This window comes from Ascidia mentula, chromosome 4 (assembly GCF_947561715.1).
Source record: "Ascidia mentula chromosome 4, kaAscMent1.1, whole genome shotgun sequence".
NCBI lineage: Eukaryota > Metazoa > Chordata > Ascidiacea > Phlebobranchia > Ascidiidae > Ascidia > Ascidia mentula.
The window spans coordinates 1391589-1411019 of NC_138569.1; the positions used below are offsets into that span (position 1 = coordinate 1391589).

A 19431-nucleotide genomic window follows, 5' to 3' on the forward strand; every position below is an offset into this window, starting at 1 on the left:
ATATCTCACTACCTATTGCTTGTTCAGTAGTAATTTATCAATATTATTAGACAGTCAAGTATTATAAGTCTGTCATACAGTTTTCATGTTTAAAATTACACACATTGTACATAACACAGCATTTTTCAAGTCAATTTTTCAGACTTATTGCATACTGCGGTCAACTTGTGTAGATACTATAGGAGTTGGTGTGTAAGGAACCTCATTTAGAAATGTTCACGGGAGAAGATATTGATAAGAAATTTTCATGGGAATTCACATTTAAATTAAAGGCAACCATATGTCACAAGAAGAAAAGAACAAAGAATAACTAAATTTGGAATTTTTGAATTACATGTCATGCTTGGATGGAAATTTCAAGTGATAAAGTTCAGAACAGAATCCATAGTAAATGTGCTCACAGTTTTTTCATATATATCGACACATAACAACCCAACGAAGTAGAATTTTTGCATACATTGTAATTATATTCTGCAGTATATACACAGGGCAAAACCAGTCAGCACAAACACAAGTTTTTCATTGCATGGTAGGTACTGAGCAGGAAATCAAGCAAACAAAGCAGAAATATACAAATAAATTGCTTTGCATCTGAGGATATGTATTATTTGTACAAAAACTAAATGGCATCATGTTCAAATATAACTTGCCAAGGATACAAAACAACAAGTTTGATCACTGATTTATCCATGTTTTTGACAGTAATACAAAAGTGTAGTTGCTTATTGCAACAGTAATAAACTGACAAATACCGAAATTTATAACATACATTTCAATCACAGAATAACCAACCAGCAAAAGTTGCACAAACAGGTCTTCAGTATTTACATCATGGAAAAACAGCTTTTGTACTAAATACAGCAGAAAACCAATTTTTCAAAAAACCAACACTGCATACTGTGACATTTTTGTATAGATTCTATTGGTTTTGATTTGTAAAAGCAACTACATGGAGAAAACCTATACAAAGCATTTTTATAAAAAGAAATCTACATTTAAATTAAAGGCATGCAAACATAAAAGTGTTTTTGCATGAAAATTAAATGTGATTACAAACAATAGCAAGGAAAAGCATGGTTAGTGGTGTGCCATTCCAGAAGGTGAAAAAAACTGAAAAATACAGGGAGAAATTTAGTAATTAATCTATTAGGTTTTGCTAACTCTAGTTTAAAAGAGAGTGCATTCTTTAATTTAATCATGTTCCTTAATAACGAGATATTATTGCGAATTCTTAGGGTTGGATGATGCTTGTTGATGTTAACAGGCAAAAGGCGAGATATAATCATACATGTTGCCCCGATCATATTTCAAGTTGTTGATATGTTTCCTACATTATACAACCTGGAATACGAGATGTACAAGCAACACGAAAAACGATATTCTCATTGTTGCAATTGCTTTTCGCCATGTTGATGATGCGCACAAGTAGGGGTTTGGTTAAGCACAAGCTTTTCATTGCATAGAAATATACTAACATTGAGCCCTGCATCTTTGTAACAATGAACTGTAAACATATTTGTTTATTGCACAGCATTATTCTATAGCCTAAACAACCTAACACAACGTTTGTCAAGACCCACAAGTTTATTAATCTAGTTTTATTTTCATATCACCACAAAAATCATCCAAAGCACAAACATGTTTCAAACAAAGTCAAGTTTGTATATTCCATAAAACTGGAGTCTATTACAGTGAGCCAGAGCATAAAAAATATATAACTAAAATGTATAAACAACTCCATAAAAAAATTGTAAGTACAATAATGGGGAACATAAACATCAGTGATATTTTTTTGATTAAATATTTGTGCTGTTAAATAAGTGCACATAACCCTGGACTTGATATAATATTAGCTGTGTATGGCAGCATTTTAAAAATTCTTTTTGTTAACAAATACTATATTTGTACAGTAATGGCAGTTGTAGTTTTGTAATTAAAATAAACTTTTGTTTGAGGTTAAAAAGGGGATGGAAAGGTAGGGTACAGTTAAAAGGAGGTACACATAACATATCTCACTACCTATTGCTTGTTCAGTAGTAATTTATCAATATTATTAGAGAGTCAAGTATTATAAGTCTGTCACACAGTTTTCATGTTTAAAATCACACACATTGTACATAACACAGCACTTTTCAAGTCAATTTTTCAGACTTATTGCATATTGTGGTCAACTTGTATAGATACTGTAGGAGTTTGTGTGTATGAAACTACATTTTTTACAAATGTTCACGGGAGAAGATATTGATAAGAAATTTTCATGGGAATTCACATTTAGACTAAAGGCAACCATATGTCACAAGAAGAAAAACAAAGAATAACTAAATTTGGAATTTTTGAATTACATGTCATGCTTGGATGGAAATTTCAAGTAAGAAAGTTCGGAACAGAATCCATAGTAAATGTGCTCACAGTTTTTTCATATATATCGACACATAACAACCCAACGAAGTAGAATTTTTGCATACATTGTAATTATATTCTGCAGTATATACACAGGGCAAAACCAGTCAGCACAAACACAAGTTTTTCATTGTATGGTAGGTACTGAGCAGGAAATCAAGCAAACAAAGCAGAAATATACAAATAAATTGCTTTGCATCCGAGGAGATATATTATTTGTACAAAAACTCAACATGAACTGTTCTACATAAAAGTCACTGAAAAGTGCAAAAAAATTGTCACCTTTTCTTTGGAGTGTATATTTGATTAGTTTACTAAAAACCAGCAAAAGTTGCACAAACAGTTCTTCAGTATTTACATCATGGAAAAACAGCTTTTGTACAAAATACAGCAGAAAACCAATTTTTCAAAAAACCAACACTGCATACTGTGACATTTTTGTATAGATTCTATTGGTTTTGATTTGTAAAAGCAACTACATTGAACCTATACAAAGCATTTTTATAAGAAGAAATCTACATTTAAACCAAAGGCATGCAAACATAAAAGTGTTTTTGCATGAAAATTAAATGTGATTGCAAACAACAGCAATTAAAAGCATGACTAGTGGTGTGCCATTCCAGAAGGTGAAAAAAACTGAAAAATACAGGGAGAAATTTAGTAATGGATCTATTAGGTTTTGCTAAGTCTACTTTAAAAGAGAGTGCATTTATTTTACCTCTCATAGTCCCTGTCTCAGGAACAGTAGTATTGTCTACATATACCAATATTTATTAACTCAAATGAAGATTATATCTCTTAAAACTAGTGATAAATTTATTTCTACAATCGTTAAAGTTCATTTTTGAACAGGTGTACAACCTCATATATCAAAGTTGGATGTAGCTGTTTTGATTCATATTCATTGCAATTAAACCATACACTGGGTTTGTACGTTACCAATATACATGTATTTACCTGTTGTTCCACCATTAGTTGTTGTTGTTGTTGCTGTTGCTATTGGAGTGGTTGTAACTAAAATAAAATATTAAAACTCAATAATCTTGCAACATCATCATTTAACGCTTGTGCAATCTAATTATGCAGATTGACATCCACACCATGCAATATTAATGCTATGCACACAAAGACAGACAATATGATTAAGTTTACCAACAGGAAAACTCCTGGACATATTGAAAACCAATTTTTGAACAACTTAATTTATTACAATGTGTATCACTGATGTTTCTTTTAGTTTAAAAACAAAAACAAATAAAAACTGACTCGGTAAATCATAAAAACCTTTCAAAATTGTTCTTATCTAAACTTGAAAAACATGACCTTTACATGAAAAGTTTGATCTGACAGATTACCAAAAACTTTACAACTGTACATTATAAAATTTCCTGAATATCATCCATGGGAACAATAAGACAATTTTGATGTTGTGTTGGAATGGTCAGAAACAGCAAAAAGACTAAATACATCTGCAAACATGGTTTGAGCTTATGAGCCTGAAGCTAAAAGTTTCAGATAAAAGTTTTACAGACATGTTTAGTTGTGACTTATAACCAATTGCCGATTTAAAATCACCACAAAAAGAAGTGTGCCTTTCACCTTATATATTACTGCAAATCACACAAACATCAATATCAATTTGATGGAAACAAATTTTCACGAAACGACTCACAGATAAAACTTCATTTAGGTCTCATTGCTATGATAGAATAAGCACAGTTGCAATACTAAACAATAAATGTGCTAAACTGTACATAACAATAACTATCACCTTCTGCTGCCATCCTAAGTACAGGTTGTCTTGTACTAGCATCAATACTACTACTGCCTGCAGTACTCCTAGCTGTCATAGCCCTGGTAGCTGCAACATAAATCTATCTATAAATGTTTTAAACATTTTTGACAAGTTGTTTACTTTTGACAACATTTTATGTCAAACAACAAGGTGCAAAGAAAGAGTCACTGGGACCATGTCAACCTATTTAAAAAATTTAAATCAGTTGATTCAATTTCTGAGGTGGTATCTAAATGGGTGGTGTCAGAAGGAACAACAGAGTTTACTGTTGATTTTGTTGAAGTTTCAACATTTTTTGTACATTTAAAAACACTTGTCAGGGTAAAAACTGTGAAAAAAATGAAAAATAAGCAACTGATCAATAAGTTTGACAAGTCCTTTTTCTTTACCAACCACCCACAATCAGAAAGAAATGTGTAAATACCCCAAAAAAGTATGCCAAATACTTTAAGCAAACACAAGGTAAAAATCCAAATTAATGACGAGCCAGTACAGAAAAGATTTGTTGCATAATTTATTGTAAGAAATAGCAAACATTTGGGGATTTTAAACAGCTCGTTTTTTCTATGCATATGAGTAAGAAAGACATCGCAAGATTACTAAGGGGAATACAAAAACCTTGTAAGCAGCAAGAATTGAAACCTTTGTTGTTTAAATTTATCTCTCCAACTTGAATAAAAAGCATGATGTTCACTACCATTGCCGCCAAGCTGGATCAAAGCCATGTTTTTTTCCACTCAACTCACAACCCTTGGACAACCATGAGTAAACCTCTACTGACTGAGTTAGTGAGTACAAGTAGGGCCTATTCAAATCTCATTAGAAACGGGATTATTAATATCCAGCTCTGGCCTGTCAGGAAAAAGTTACTTCCATCCAATTAAGCATGCTGTTATACAAAAAGGCTACATCAGTTAGTCAACACTCAGTGCAAAATTAAAATTATTACTTAAATATAACTGCATTTCTATGTTTACAACCATGTATCCATGAATTAAAGTTTGCCTCAATTTATCCTACTTTTTCTTCAACACATACAGATAGCATATAACTATACAAACTATTTGACAAATTATTGATGGTAAACTTGGAGATCATGCATTGTTACAGAAGCACAGGTTTTAAAAGTAGATTTATTTTATTCATGCAAATTATGCCACACCAACACAAAGCAAAAAGGGTGAACATTCGAGCATCATTGCAAAAATAAATTAAATAGAATAAGCACAATTAACTTTCAAGAAAAAAGTTGTCATTTTCAGCAAAGATGTTTATAGCAAGAAGTGTTGTAACACCAAACCTAGGGTTTTATACAAACAGTTGTAGAAATTTGTTTTACCTCCACAATTTAGTAAGGTATTTACAGTTTGAGTGTGTGTACAAGTTGCAGTTGCACTTTTGACTTCATCGTTACAACAATAGACGGTACCAGGAGATTCCTCAATAATATCTACTGTGGTGTTAACGTTTGAACAGAAGGTTTCACTTTCATTTCCAGATGCAGCAATTGAACACATAGCTAAACAAAGATGATTAAGCAAGGTGTATGATGTGTATTGCATGTATTACACATAATACATCCATACCTAAGCACTTAACTACACTCCACTGTCCAGGGCCTTTGCAGGTTGCACTTGGATTTCCAGTATATCCAGCATTACATGTGAGGCTAACTACCTCGTCAATTAAAGAAATTCCACTCAAACTATTACCATATGATACATCAGAGTCAATTGTACTTTGATTACATGAAGCTGTAACATGCATAAACATCTTAAAATATTTTACACTTCTCACGCAAAAGATCCTCTTACCAATACAATTATTAGATACATTCCATGTGTTAACTTCAATACAATTTGCTGTTGCAGTTCCAGCATAGTTATTCGAGCAAGTCAATTTAATTGTGTCCATATAGTTATGCAATCCAACTTGTGGTATCAAATATGATTCATTTTGGGGCACAAATCTGCTATTGCACTGGACTAAAGTTCAATAAAATTGTACATTTTAGAACATTAAAATATTTCATAAGCTAGCATCTCCCAAGATAAAATTGATCGTTTGATTCCGATTTAACTAAAATCTATTTAACTACATGTAACCACTTCAAGAACATAAAATGCAAAACAACACCTGACTTGCATCTCAGTATGCCTAAAAATCAAATTTACAAACCAATATTATTTTACGTGAATATACATAAATTTACTGCACTTTCAACATGTATTGAAACAAAACCATCACAATAAACATTGGTTAATTCAGAAAAAAAATCAGAAGTGTTTAAATTCATAAGCGTATCCAGGATTTTGGGGAGGGGTCAAATTCTTCCTAGAATTTCTGCTGTAAATTAAGGGTAATTGTGATCAAACACTGGGAAATACATACGCCCATGTTAGCGTGAATCGTCATATAAATGGTGGCTTGCACAATTGCGTACCACTATGGAACACTCGATTCGAGTTTTTGTGGTAGTGCTTGCGCCATAGTTTTATTAGTACTACTTTGAATGTATTTAGGTGTTGAATATATTTGTAACCCAAAAAATATCAAATGTGGGCTTTCAAGAACACATACAAATAAAAACTATTTTGCATGTGGTGGCCTTATATTCCTCCTTGCACTTTTGTGAGAACTGACAGTGTTTTGAATATGCATAATATTGGTAACGTTTTTATGAATTAAACTAATTTACTTACACTAAATTGTTTTGTAACAATGCTTCCTGTTTGGAAACAATAGCTATGCAAGCACATTGCGGTTTTTAGGTCAACACTAAAGAAAGTTTCTTGTTTTTCCTGGATTTTGACAAAAAAATACAGTGGTGTTAACTCTGACCACCCTAGATACGCCTATGTTTAGATCAACTATGTTCCACGTACTGGCCGCATGCACCCCAATACTGATTATAGGAATTACGCATTAGGTGTGGAAAAGGGTCATCTTCAAAAAGTTCAGTGGGCTTGTCACGCAAAAAATTACAAAAGCTAAATTGGTCACTATGGGAAGTGTAATTGTATCATTATATTTACAAAACAATTGGCAATGTGTGTCACAGCAGCAGTTTGCACACACAGTCTTTGTCTGTGAATATTTTTTCTAGAAATTAATATGACTTCAGATTAAAACATAACAATGCAGGTACATTGCATAGAAGCAAGCTTATACATGCTGACTTAGACAAAGCACATTTTGGTTAAACAGCGCTGGTGCAGACAAAGGGAAATTGATATATTTTTTTTCTTAAAATTAAAGATCACTGTAACATGCTTCTAACCACACTGGGTGACTAAAAAGTGGGTGGATACATTACAACTGTCTGTTGGTATCATACATGCATTACTAATGATATGTGGAGTAACTACCTAAAAGAGTAAAAAATCTGCACAGTTTATGATCATCTCAAATTGTACCGGTGATGAACGCAGTGATGTTCGAAACATTTGATTAGAATGTATATAAGCTTTTGTTTTTATGTTCAAGAAAAGTTTTTACAAATAAATCACCGGCTTCTTGCACAAATTAATGATAAAACAAACACCTTGGTTACCAATTACCATGACCCTTGTACATTGGCAGCTACCAAATAAATATAGGCTGATACTTTCCCTTGGTCAAAAAGGGATCAGGTACCAGAGGTGGGGGATAGTTCTGCTTCTTTTCATTTAGTTTTTGCTGCCTTACTCTCTGGAGTTTGTTTGTATATGCACCCAACTAAGTAACTTGTTGTAGCACGTTATAAAAAAAGGTTACTTTACTCTACCATATAGAGAGACAGCAATAGTCAAGGCTAAAATACCTGTGAAAAGGGCCGAAGTGTTTTTTAATGTCTGTTTGCCACAGTTACTGGTTAACTATTATCCAGTGCAAAACTATGTGGTTAGTGTGATTTGGGGTAAAAGCAAATTGGGCTTGGAAAGAATGATACAAAAGTACATACCTAATGAACAAACTGGTTCGGTGACATTCCAGGTTGCATCGGGTCCACAAACAGAATGTTGACTTGGCCATGTGTAGTTTGCCATACATGTAAAAGTATGATGGCTGTTGTAATCCTGATTAGCAGGGACATCTTGAACCACTCCAGTACCCAAGTTTTGACAGTCTAAAATAATTTATACTGTTACAATGATTTCCATTATTTTGCAATGATAAAAACTTAATACAAAACAATGGAAAATTGTTTACAAACTTTCTATTTTTTTATTTTACATCTATATTTGATTAGTATTTAATTTGTAATAACACAAATTTATTTGCTTACATTTAGCAGTTAGAAATATTCTATCAGTGTGAGGAGGGCTGCAATCAAAAGTTATTGTAATGTTGCTTTGAGATGTGGATAAAGCGGGCACAGGAAATGTTGAAACAATTGTTGCTGGGGATGTTGAAGTATCCTCAGTGCAAGTAGCATCAGGAATGGACAAACAAGATGGACTGACAAAAAAGACTACTTTTGAACCGGAGTCTTTTATCCAACCACACGAAATAAACTGGTTTTTGGGAAATGACACCGAAAATGTTGGAGAATAGTTGACAGATATGTTCCCATTGTTTACCAATCCACCCAATTCTTGTATAGTCTGGGCATCTAGAAAATAACGTTATCACAAAATACATCTTACTATTAATACAAATGGATAAATCTGATTAGCTAAAGTCTTTATAATGTGTTTTTATGGGTAGGTATAGGCGTTTCTGATTTTCTGTGATGTTGATGTCTTGAAACTCATTATACTGTTATCATGCAACTAAACTAACTTTTGTTAACCAGTGTTGCACAGTTATAAAATGATTATGTTGAACATGTAATTGGGCTTTTAAAGTTGCTTTTTGGGACAAATCAATTAGTTTGACAGGGTTTGGAGTTGTACAAATTGGCATAATTCTTAGGGTTTGGGAAGAACCAGGTTAGAAACTAGTTCAAAGTGAATGATGTTAAAACACAAGAATCGGTGTGGAGTTCTGCTGACTGTTGGGTGTTGTGGTAATTTTCTCATCAGGAGGTTGTTTGTAAGTCACTACATATATTTGCCATTAAAGTTAAATTTTTGCAGAAGACCCTTTGTAAAAGGTAAAAATAAATTACAAAACAAAATTTTCTCAAAATAATGATAGCACTACAAACTTTGCAGTCATTCTAATCACATGTGTTTTACCTTTTGTTACATGTAGATTCTGAATTTTACAAAAGCAAATCATTGCAATTAAACACTGGCTAAGTGTTTAATAAGCTGTATTTGCAGTAAAAGTAATGCGAATATTATAGTTTTGTGTCATCTAGGTAATAAGTTAGCTTCATTCACCTAGACCAGGACTCCTTTTTCTAAATGTGTTATATGTGAGCAGTAACAATCAGGGTCCAGAATACCATTTAAGATGACAATTTTGACTGCAATGTATATACCTCTTTCACAGGGGATTTGAGGGCAATAATTGGTAATTTCTGGATAAAAAAATAAGATCTAAATAAAACTTTTGATTGCTGCATACAAAATAAAATTGGATGTATGGACATGAGTGGAGTAAAAAATACAGCCTAAATTTGGTGACACCTAATCTAGATCGGTATTCCCAAAGTTTTTTTGCCATAGTAAATGTGTACATCAACACATTACAAAAAATAAGCAAAATATGCAATAAGACCCAAATTTGTGTGTTTACAACATGTTTTAGTCTCAATCTTTTTGTCCTGGCAGAGCTGTTTATGTGGTCATAATAAAAAAGATACAAAAGAATGAGTACTACTTTACATGCATAATGGGTTGACAATGCTGACAACATCATACTTCCAGGCCTTTTGGTAAAGGCAACTTATACTTTTACAACTACTATTACAAGAAACATCATTTATACATTTCGAAACAGACCCTGACCCTTAAATAAGCTTTTATTGACACTGGGTTTGAAAAAAAGTACTTGGCATGATATTTTATCAGTCAAAAAAGCTGTATTATATCTATTAGCAAAACATCCAAGTGGATTACCAACAAGCAGTAACCTTTTTAAAGCATGTGCTGTCGAACAATTTTTAAATTTATAGATTGAAAAAACTTTAAACCCCCCAAAATAATTTTGTGATATAAAACTAACCTACTAACAATCTCCCTTAAAATAGTACAATATTTTAAATTTGCTTAATACCATCACTTACCTATCACTGTTACAAAATTGGTGAATGTAAAAAGAAATCCTGCTGCAAGTAGTATTGTTGTATCCATTGAGAGGATTGGCCTCTATTGTACTTTTAGCACCACACCTAATATCGCAGCTATTCCTAGCACTACAAACCTGAAACATCACATGAATGTTACATGACACGGGTTCGGGGTCCAGTGTGTAACATACGTCACAGAAACCAGTGCTTGAATTGCGTAATGTTTTGCGCGCAGCTTTGCACATGTACTGCATAATCCCATAATGTGACCCAAATGATTTAGCCATCGAACATTCTCGAGTAAAGTTATTCATTCAACATCCTGTTTACCACATAAAATGTCCTCCTATGCTTATGTCACATCACACCTATGTTCTTGTATTATATTACTTCGAGCGCCTCATGATATCACGTGACATTATTGACCAATCAGCTCTCAGTATTGAGAGCTTTAGAGCCCAGTGTGTACCTGTAAATTCATTCTATTTTGATTCTATTTGATTCCATTCGATTCTACTTGTTTCATCGTATTACTGCTATTATTACTGAGACTCTACAAGCTATTTGCCGGCTTGGGATTTATTCCCACAGCCTGATAATAAACTGTTTATTCGGATACAACGGTTTGCTGGTGAGGTTCAAACCTTACAAGTGCGAATTCGAATGTACCTATGTTCAAGACACCGGGGAAACCCCAAATTACGTCACAATGAAGGTGGAGGCAAGTTATGACGTCACGCTAAAAACACTTCACTAGCCGAAGATACGCACCGTCGAAGATTCTCGCCTACACGCACATACGCGGTTAACCCTGGCGGTTGCCTTATTGGTATCGGACTATTGTCATTCTAGCAAAATAAAAAAAAAAATTCAAATTAGTTCCGCATGACTTCCCACAACTTTCAAATAATATTTTGAGTCTTTATTTTTAGTTTAAAAGGAAATCATTTAATTTTACACTTCACAGCGTATCCGTTCACACAAAATGATGGTAATTGTATGGGCGTTCTAAACACTTTCCGGGACTAATATTTTTCTAAAAATCGCTCTAGAGTACAGCATTAGCTAAACGCTCATATGGAAATAAAATGGTAGACAAGCGCCGTTTTTTAACGAAATGGATGTTTTCGTCAACAATTGCAACCAGAATAAGGTATACAAGGAAATTCTTTTAACGTTTTAAACACTTTCTGGTACTAATATTTTTCTAAAAATTGCAGTGTAGGTGTAGTACAGCAAAGTTGAACGCTCATAACAAAAAAAATGGTAGACAAGCGAAGTTTTCCAGCAAAATTACTTTTAATGTAACAAAACAAACTTTGGTTCAGATGACACAGAGACTGTTTCATCATAAGCGCATTAAACGCAAGCTTCCATTGGCATGGGCTTAAAAAGAACTAGTGCTGTTGTCAATACAGTTATATTTTAAATACTTTCCGGGACTAATATTTTTCAAAAAATCGCTGTATGGGTAAAGAACAGTATCAGCTGAACGCTTATATCAAAAAACAAATGGTAGACAAGCGAATTGCACAAACGTTTTGAACACTTTCGCACTATTTTTTTTTTCAAAATCACTTTTTTGGTATTTACTGCATTGATGTGCGCCTTTAAGTTCCGCAAAAGATATTATAATTTACGAAATTTACCTGTGTGATTATACGCTGTAACAAAAAACATGAAAACACAATAGATAAGCTTTACAGTCCGTCTGCTGTTAGTTATGATTAGGACTTTTTGACGCAGTAAAAACGCACACAACAGCCAAGTTGCTGCCAGGCGCGCTAGTTACCGTCTATTCCAGACTTTTTCCTCGCTTAAGCGGATATTTTCGTTGTAGGTGCTAGGTACTTTACACGCTTACAAAAGCCTTTCATCGAAATAAAGTCCAGCACAGCTGCTTTGTTGACAGCATTTGGTTCGATGCTGGAGGCTATATATTACCAATGTTATGATAGTCATTATTAATATTCGGTCCGTAAACATATTCCCCCCACGAAATCGCACACAAGTAGGTATCGCTGTAAGGGGATTTGAAAGGGCTTTCCAAAGGTGGTAGAATTATCTTTCCAGTCGACCTATGAAAAAAGTTATAGCTGATTTATGACAATGCATACTAATATGCGTCACAAAATTCGTTCGAAATTAATTATTTTTTATAAATTTTGTGTCAATCTATGCATCTTGCCAAACAATTATCGATGTCCCACTAGTAACGGCAGTAACGGCTTCATGTGCGTTTGAAGTTTTTTGACTGGAAAAAAGTTTTGTCGACTTGCGTCTCTTTGGACACCAAAGTTAGTTGCTGAAACATTGCCTAAGCAACCGACTAAAGCTGTGTATGCCCCCCTGTAGGTCACAAGATCTTCCAGGAGGCTCAACAAATCCCTGCTGAGTACTGTTCCATCCAATAATTTTGTTTTGAACTTTATACAATAGTACTAGGTCCCTATAAAACTCACAAGACCCAGCAACAGTTATTGGTACACAAGAGGAGAAACTGACAGGTGCATTGTTGCAGATGACCTAAAAGCAGAATTTCGTTGATTTAATTGCCATATAGGTCTGGAAAGCTATGCTAAGGACGAAAATGCCTGTAAAGTAACTGAAACAACAGGACAACGACTAAAGCTTTCAAAGGTTTACTGATGTCTACGTTAAGTTTTAAACAAGGCGTCGGCAACTAATGGCGTTTGAGTATATATCACACAGCAAACACAAAGACTGGTGATAAAGCAGAAAAAAATACGATAAAAGCTCTCGGACACGCTGTGAAGTATATATTTATGTTATATGAAGAAATAGTTGATTTGATATGGCATTTAAAATTTCCTCTTCGACCAGATAGACGTTTTGGCCATCTGTTTGCCGAAAAAAACTAAATTACTCCAAAACAAAATTAACGACTCGAAACATTATTTGAAATTTGTGGCAAATCATGCAGAACGATCATACTAATTTTTTTTTTTTTTTTCGCCAGAATGACATTAGAGGCACCAAGCAAGCGACGAAAGGCACAACAGTAACGAACAAATATATGCTTAAGCTTCTTTGATTATTCAATATAATCAGCCCATTACAAGCTTGAAATTACGTACGATCGATACAAGGGTGTCCAAAAGCAATTTAAAAAAAATGTAAGCTAAGTATAGCGCGTTTTAGCGACATTGGCGGTAAATATGTCACAAAGTGTGCAACTGTACGTGTCGTACAAACTTCAAATATTGCACAGACAACCACATGTGTGTTTACACCAGCATAATGAACATAGGCGTAATAATAACCATATTTAAATCGACGACAAAACTGTGTTTGTGACGTAACAATTACATTTTACGTCAATTTTAATAAGTTTTCACATGTTTTAAAGAAAAGTCACTCCTTAACAATCGTACTTATTCACAACAAAAAGTATTTCTAAAGTGTACAATATTACGTACCCATGAAGAAGACGTCGCAAAAACATGAAATTTGGTACAAATCACAAGAAGGGACATATAACAAACATACTAAAACAAGTCGCTACCTCTTTATTTACCTTCTTTGAAACAACGATAAACTTTTGTTTGTGACGTAACAACGTTAATGATAGACGGATTCAATCAAAATTGTAACCAACTTATAACACCGTCCCTTCTGTGCAATTGTACCGAAATTTACATTAAGAGCAGTATTTAGTTTGCACACGCACACACACACACACACACATAATTTAACAATAACCTAGACAGAAAACAAGGTTAACATACAAATAATAAAAGCTTTGAGAATTGTCATGTATCAAAATATTCCAAATAAAAAATAAAACAAGTCGTTACGATTAGAAGGTACGGACTTCTCAAAAATTACCAGTACTGTTGAGCATCGCAGGTAAATCACAGTGCGGATTTTTAAATGACCTACTGCCCAAAGCATGGTATTCTTGCATAGCAACCAAGTCTATTTGAACGTCTGGTTGCGAAATGAGACGACTAATTGCCCCTTGTAGCTTGCAGTCTTATGCTGCTCCTCGGACAGCATTGTCCGATATAACTTTTAGGTAATGTGAGGTAAGAAGTGTGCGTTGAGAGGACGCGGTCGCGACGTTTGCCTCATGTTAAAAGGGAATTCGAGGACTTCAATTAGAAAAGTTAAGATTTTAGATCCACAATCAACAGCAAGTTGCCGTCAGTCACCCATGCAAAAGACTCACTAGCGATTAGGCGATATGCATTAATTAATAAAATATAAAATTCATTTCAATAATATCCGCATAACATTAACAGTGTAGTAATAAATTACTACGGAAAGTGTTTTAAGTGCATATGACACGGTTATGACAACTTTGCGTAAAACTAAAGATACATCCACAACAAACATATATCCAAAGTTTTACGCCTCTGCGTCAACTAAAAAATGTAGAAAACTGCACGAAAAGTAACAGCGACCAAAAATCGTAAACCTTTTGCGCTAAGGAGGAAAGGACATCACATAAGGCGCTTGCGTCGAAAAAATGCATTGTTTAGATAGGAGAAGGAGCCTTTTTTTGCATATATCGAATAGTTTAAAACATGGGAAATACACAGATTACGTTACCGTAAAGGTCAGGACAGGGTTTTGCTCCACACAAAAATTTGTCATTGTGACGTCACGAATCAAAGGCTTATTTGTCCCTAATTAGCGGAAGACCATAGGGTATAGCAGAAACGACGTAACTGTGAGTGGACAAAACGACAATGCCAAACTAACGGTTTGTCGCTGTTGTGTTTTCAAAAGTTCATTTATCACGTTAGCGATCATAAATGCTGTAACAACAAGAACACCCTGTCCCAGTAACTGTTTTATTATTACACAACTAAATAAGACATAATAGATCGAACAGCGGTCATCTGTCTTCAGCTTAAATTAACATCAAAATCCGTTTATTGCACTTGTTCACTTTTTTTCCCCTGTTTAATGCAATATTATGCCTAAACCAGTTTTACAATGTTTTCCATTCCTACGCACAAGGCTTGCTGCCAGCACTGGCGCACAACCGAAGCGCCTTCTATGACGTCACGAAACAATATCTCGCTTTCGCACGATCTCGTTCGCAGCGGCAAAAATGCGACTTTGATCAGCTGTATCTGAGAAACCAGTCGTCGTATCAAGCTCCTTTTTTTCGCCAAAAATGTTCTAAAGTTATGAACATCTCTTAGTTTGATTATTAAAATGTTTTATTTTTACGTGTCATATGCATTTTAAAGTATAATTTTATTATTATCAGCTCTAGTTCATTTCAATTTGACAGCAGTATAGAAGCTTTAGTTTGGTGCGGTTATGACGTAATAGCCACTCGTTCATCAGTGTTCGGTTGTTATTATAAAAGTCATTTCGATGGAAACGGCGCTTATGCACCATTTTTTCAGTATGAGCGTTTAGATGATGCTGTACTCTACCTATATGACGATTTTTAGAAAAAATATTAGTCCCGGAAAGTGTTTAAAGCGTCAATAGAATTTCATTGCATGTCATAGTTCGGTTGTAATTGTTGACTGAAAAAGTTATTTCGATGCAAAACGGGGCATTTGACATAAGATTGCACGTGAGTTCTAATTGTTGTGTTTTCCTAACCAGACTTAAATTGAAAACTCGATGCAAGCACTTCGCCAATATTTATTTAACATGAACCATTTTGGACACGAAATTAACAAACGCAATGATACCAACGCCAAACTGAGTGAATTTACGCCCAAACGCTCAGACAGAATTAAACAGAACCAAATCACAAAACCAATGAACTACAGCTACGCTGCCCTGCCCTGCCTCGGCCCGCCTCAGCTAAACGCACACGAAAAGTTACATTATTTAAACCGGAGAGAAACAAAGTGATCGAAGTGTGATTAAAGAAAGCTAAGGTCAGCGGACATTAAAGAAAGGTCGGTTACTGAAAGACAACAAAGGACATTCACATGGGAAAACTTCTAAAGTCTCTAAGCGACCAAATCACTTGAGATTAACATGACGCCAAATAGCTGTTAAACAATATCACACAAAGGACACAAATCACGAGAATGTACAACAGCTGCTATCGCCACACTTTAAAATGAAACACGCTTGACAAGACGACCTAAAAATGCCTTTACCCAGTGAAGAGAGAGACTCCGAACAACGACAAACTGACCATGCAACCTAAGTCCATAAATGCAACCGTCAAAATGTAACGTAAAATCACGTTACAGACGCTAAAGGTGTACAATTGAAGAAAAGGCAAAGCAAGAAGACAAAAAAGGGTTAAACATAATGGCGAGAAATCAGCACAAATTCTGTTGTTGTTGGTCGCCTTTTAGCGTATTTGCATCGATAAATTACAAATTGCGCACAAAGAAGAGCGCAGTTAAAAAAGTGTTATGATGTTAATTGTTTATTTCATACATGAGGCTTCAAGTCACTGTAACTAAGGAACAACTGCAAAACACATAGGTCAAAAGAAAACAGTACATACGCCTGTCTTGTTTTAATTTCACAACAAAAAGCATTCAAAATTAATGTTATTTTGATGTCGAACAGTAAATGCGAAGGAGAAAAATACAAGGGGACACGAAGTTTAGCACTAAGCCAACTGCATACATTTTCCCAGTAATGTATTACAATATGGCAATTTACAATAAGATGTAAAACAGTTTCCGCGGTATTTTCGCAAAAGACACGTGAACCTGTTTCTGTAAACTTCAGATCCTTTAACTTTTTGTTGGTCACAATGGCCCTGAGATTTAGCTTAATTTGAAAACTTATTAATTTAGTTTCCACTGTAGCTTGAGGTATATTTTTATACATTTGCCTTCAAGTTACTCTGTCATTGACTAAGGACTCCTATACAGCTTGTGTTTTGGGTTGAATCGTATTGGCGGTTTGAAGACACAAATACAAAGCCTTTGTTCTCTCGCAATGTTTCAAGATATTTTTTAAAAACGTCTGTTAGCTTTTTATGTGAAGGCACTGGTCCATAGTCCCACTCCTCGGGTATGCATGTTATAAGTTTGAGAAACTTAATGAAATCTATTGTACTTGGGCCAAGACTAAATTTTGTAGTAAGTGCATCATATTTCAAATATTCTCCGTTGTGGTCTAGCAGGTCGTTGTGGGCCATTACTCCCGCGTCTGCAAAGTTTTCGAAATAGAAGGGTTTACTGCGTTTTTTTATTGATTTGTTAAACCAAAGCGGTATTGCATGCGTGGTTGGGGTTTTTGCTCAGGATTGATTTCGCAATGTTTATGATACAACGGAGGGTTCTCAATGAGATGAGGCTCCTCAAAATTAAACTAGATGGGCTGACCGTCGAGTTTAATAGTGCCTCCCATCTGTTTGGGTGTAAGAATGCAGTTTAAGGATCAGTTATATTTTTTGTTTCCTCGCAAAATAATTCCCCAAGCGCTTTAAATTTTAAAGCCAACATATAGTTCTCAATACGTATCATGCCCGTCCCGCCGTTATCCAAACTTTTACACAGGTTCACTCTTTTAATTCGTTCCCAAGATGAGCCCCATATGAATTTAAATAATGCTTGGTCGATTTTACAAATGCATTTTTTTGGGATGATCACTGGTAGGACGCACAGCTTATCATTAGGGGTATAATGAGACTCTTGACCATCGTTATCTTACCGAGAAGGGTTATTCCTCTGGTCGCCTAAAGGTTCATTACTATGTTCGCTTTTTTTAGTGACGGGGAAAAGTTCAGTCCGATAAGTTCGCCATTTTTGTATTTTCTTAGTGGTATTATAACCCCAAGGTACTTAAAAGATTCCGAGGGCCATTGAAGACCATCCTTTTGAAATTGTTTATGTTGGTTTGAGCGATTTGGACCCATAAAAAAGGCACAGGACTTAAAAAGGCATCCATATTTACTTTGCAACCTGTCATTTCGCCGAACTCCTCTTAAATTTGAAAGATTTTGGTGAAATTCGCATCAGAACCTTTAGTAAAAACAAGTGTATCATCTGCAAATAAAGATGTTTTGTATTCTTTATCGTTTAGTGGTATGCCGTCAAAATCGCCCTGTCTAAGCCACGTTGGTCGGCATTCGATGCAGAGCACGAACAACGTTGGGGAGAGTGGGTCTCCCTGTCTGACGCCACGTTCTATGTCAAACTATTCTTAGACAAAGTTGCTATTGGTGATTCTCGCAAAAGCATTTTAATAAAATCATTTATTGAGATTGACCAATCTGACTCCGAACACGAACGCAGAGAGAGTTGCGTAGATAAATTCCACCTTAATGTGTCAAAGGCTTTATAAATATCTAAAGACAGTACTGCCCCAGGAACGCGGTAATGGTCCGTACTGTCAATCATATCGAACAGCAACCAGATATTTGTTCCTATATAGTTTGTTCCTATACCAAAAAATCATGAAAAATTCAACGGGAAAGCAATCCAGGCCTGGCGATTTGTTTTTTTGCATGGTTTTAATCACATTTAAAAATTCCACTTCCGTTGTCTCTTCATTTAATTTTTCCGCTTGTTCGCAGGTAATTTTTGGTAGCGCGAGCTTTTCTAGGTTACTTGTCAGAAGGGTGAGTCGAACATGAAAGTTTCCCATACAGGTGGTTATAGAAGCCAACTAGATTATTAAGTATTAATTTATGGTCAGTCGATATAGTAGCGTTAATTAATAATCTAGAAATAGTTTTTTTGTCGACATGTCGTTTTTCTAAACTAAAGTATTTTGTGTTTTTTTATCCTTCTTCTGCCCAACGTGCCCTGGGGAGTCGTTGTTGGGTGCGTAAACATTAGCTAGGGTTATTGTTATGGAGTTAATTTCTATTTCAGCCACATTGAATCGGCCTTCGCGATCGGATACGATGTTTTTTAACGTATAAGAGAGGCCTTTGTTAAACAGGATTCCTACTCCCCTGCTGTTCCTATTGCCATGTGACCAAATAGCTTCCCCGCCCCATTCTAGTTGCTATAATTTCGCGTTGACTGGACTTCAACGGGTCTCTTGCAAAAAGGCAATGTGACACTTGCGACGCAAAAAGTTAAACACCGATTTCCGTTTTATAATCTTGTTTAGCCCCCGAACATTAAAGGAAACAATATGGGACGTCATTATAACA

At 34.9% G+C, this 19431-nt stretch overlaps 1 protein-coding gene across 2 annotated transcripts; it reads right to left on the reverse strand.

Annotated features, from left to right (window-relative positions):
• Window positions 1-1128: 1128 nt before the first annotated feature.
• On the reverse strand, window positions 1129-10493 carry LOC145899502 (uncharacterized). Of its 2 annotated transcripts, none has more exons than XM_082988326.1 (8): window positions 10353-10493; window positions 8463-8789; window positions 8139-8303; window positions 6010-6180; window positions 5782-5949; window positions 5535-5714; window positions 3358-3414; window positions 1129-3036 (listed from the first exon to the last, which is right to left on the reverse strand). In XM_082988326.1, exons 1-8 carry the CDS (start codon window positions 10417-10419, stop codon window positions 2966-2968), a joined length of 1206 nt encoding a protein of 401 aa, XP_082844452.1. In that variant the 5' UTR covers window positions 10420-10493; the 3' UTR covers window positions 1129-2965. The 2 variants fall into 2 exon arrangements, with proteins under 2 accessions (XP_082844452.1, XP_082844451.1); XM_082988325.1 differs by having other exon boundaries at window positions 1129-3154.
• Between the last annotated feature and the right edge of the window lie 8938 nt (window positions 10494-19431).

Bases quoted from the DNA above. Each gene is read 5' to 3' on its own strand.
- LOC145899502 (XM_082988325.1), bottom strand. From the start codon at position 10,419: ATGGATACAACAATACTACTTGCAGCAGGATTTCTTTTTACATTCACC. The intron at 5,950-6,009 runs GTAAGAGGATCT...TGCATGTTACAG, and splicing joins TGTATCTAATAATTGTATTG to CTTCATGTAATCAAAGTACA. The intron at 3,155-3,357 runs GTAAATACATGT...TGGTATATGTAG, and splicing joins AACTAATGGTGGAACAACAG to ACAATACTACTGTTCCTGAG.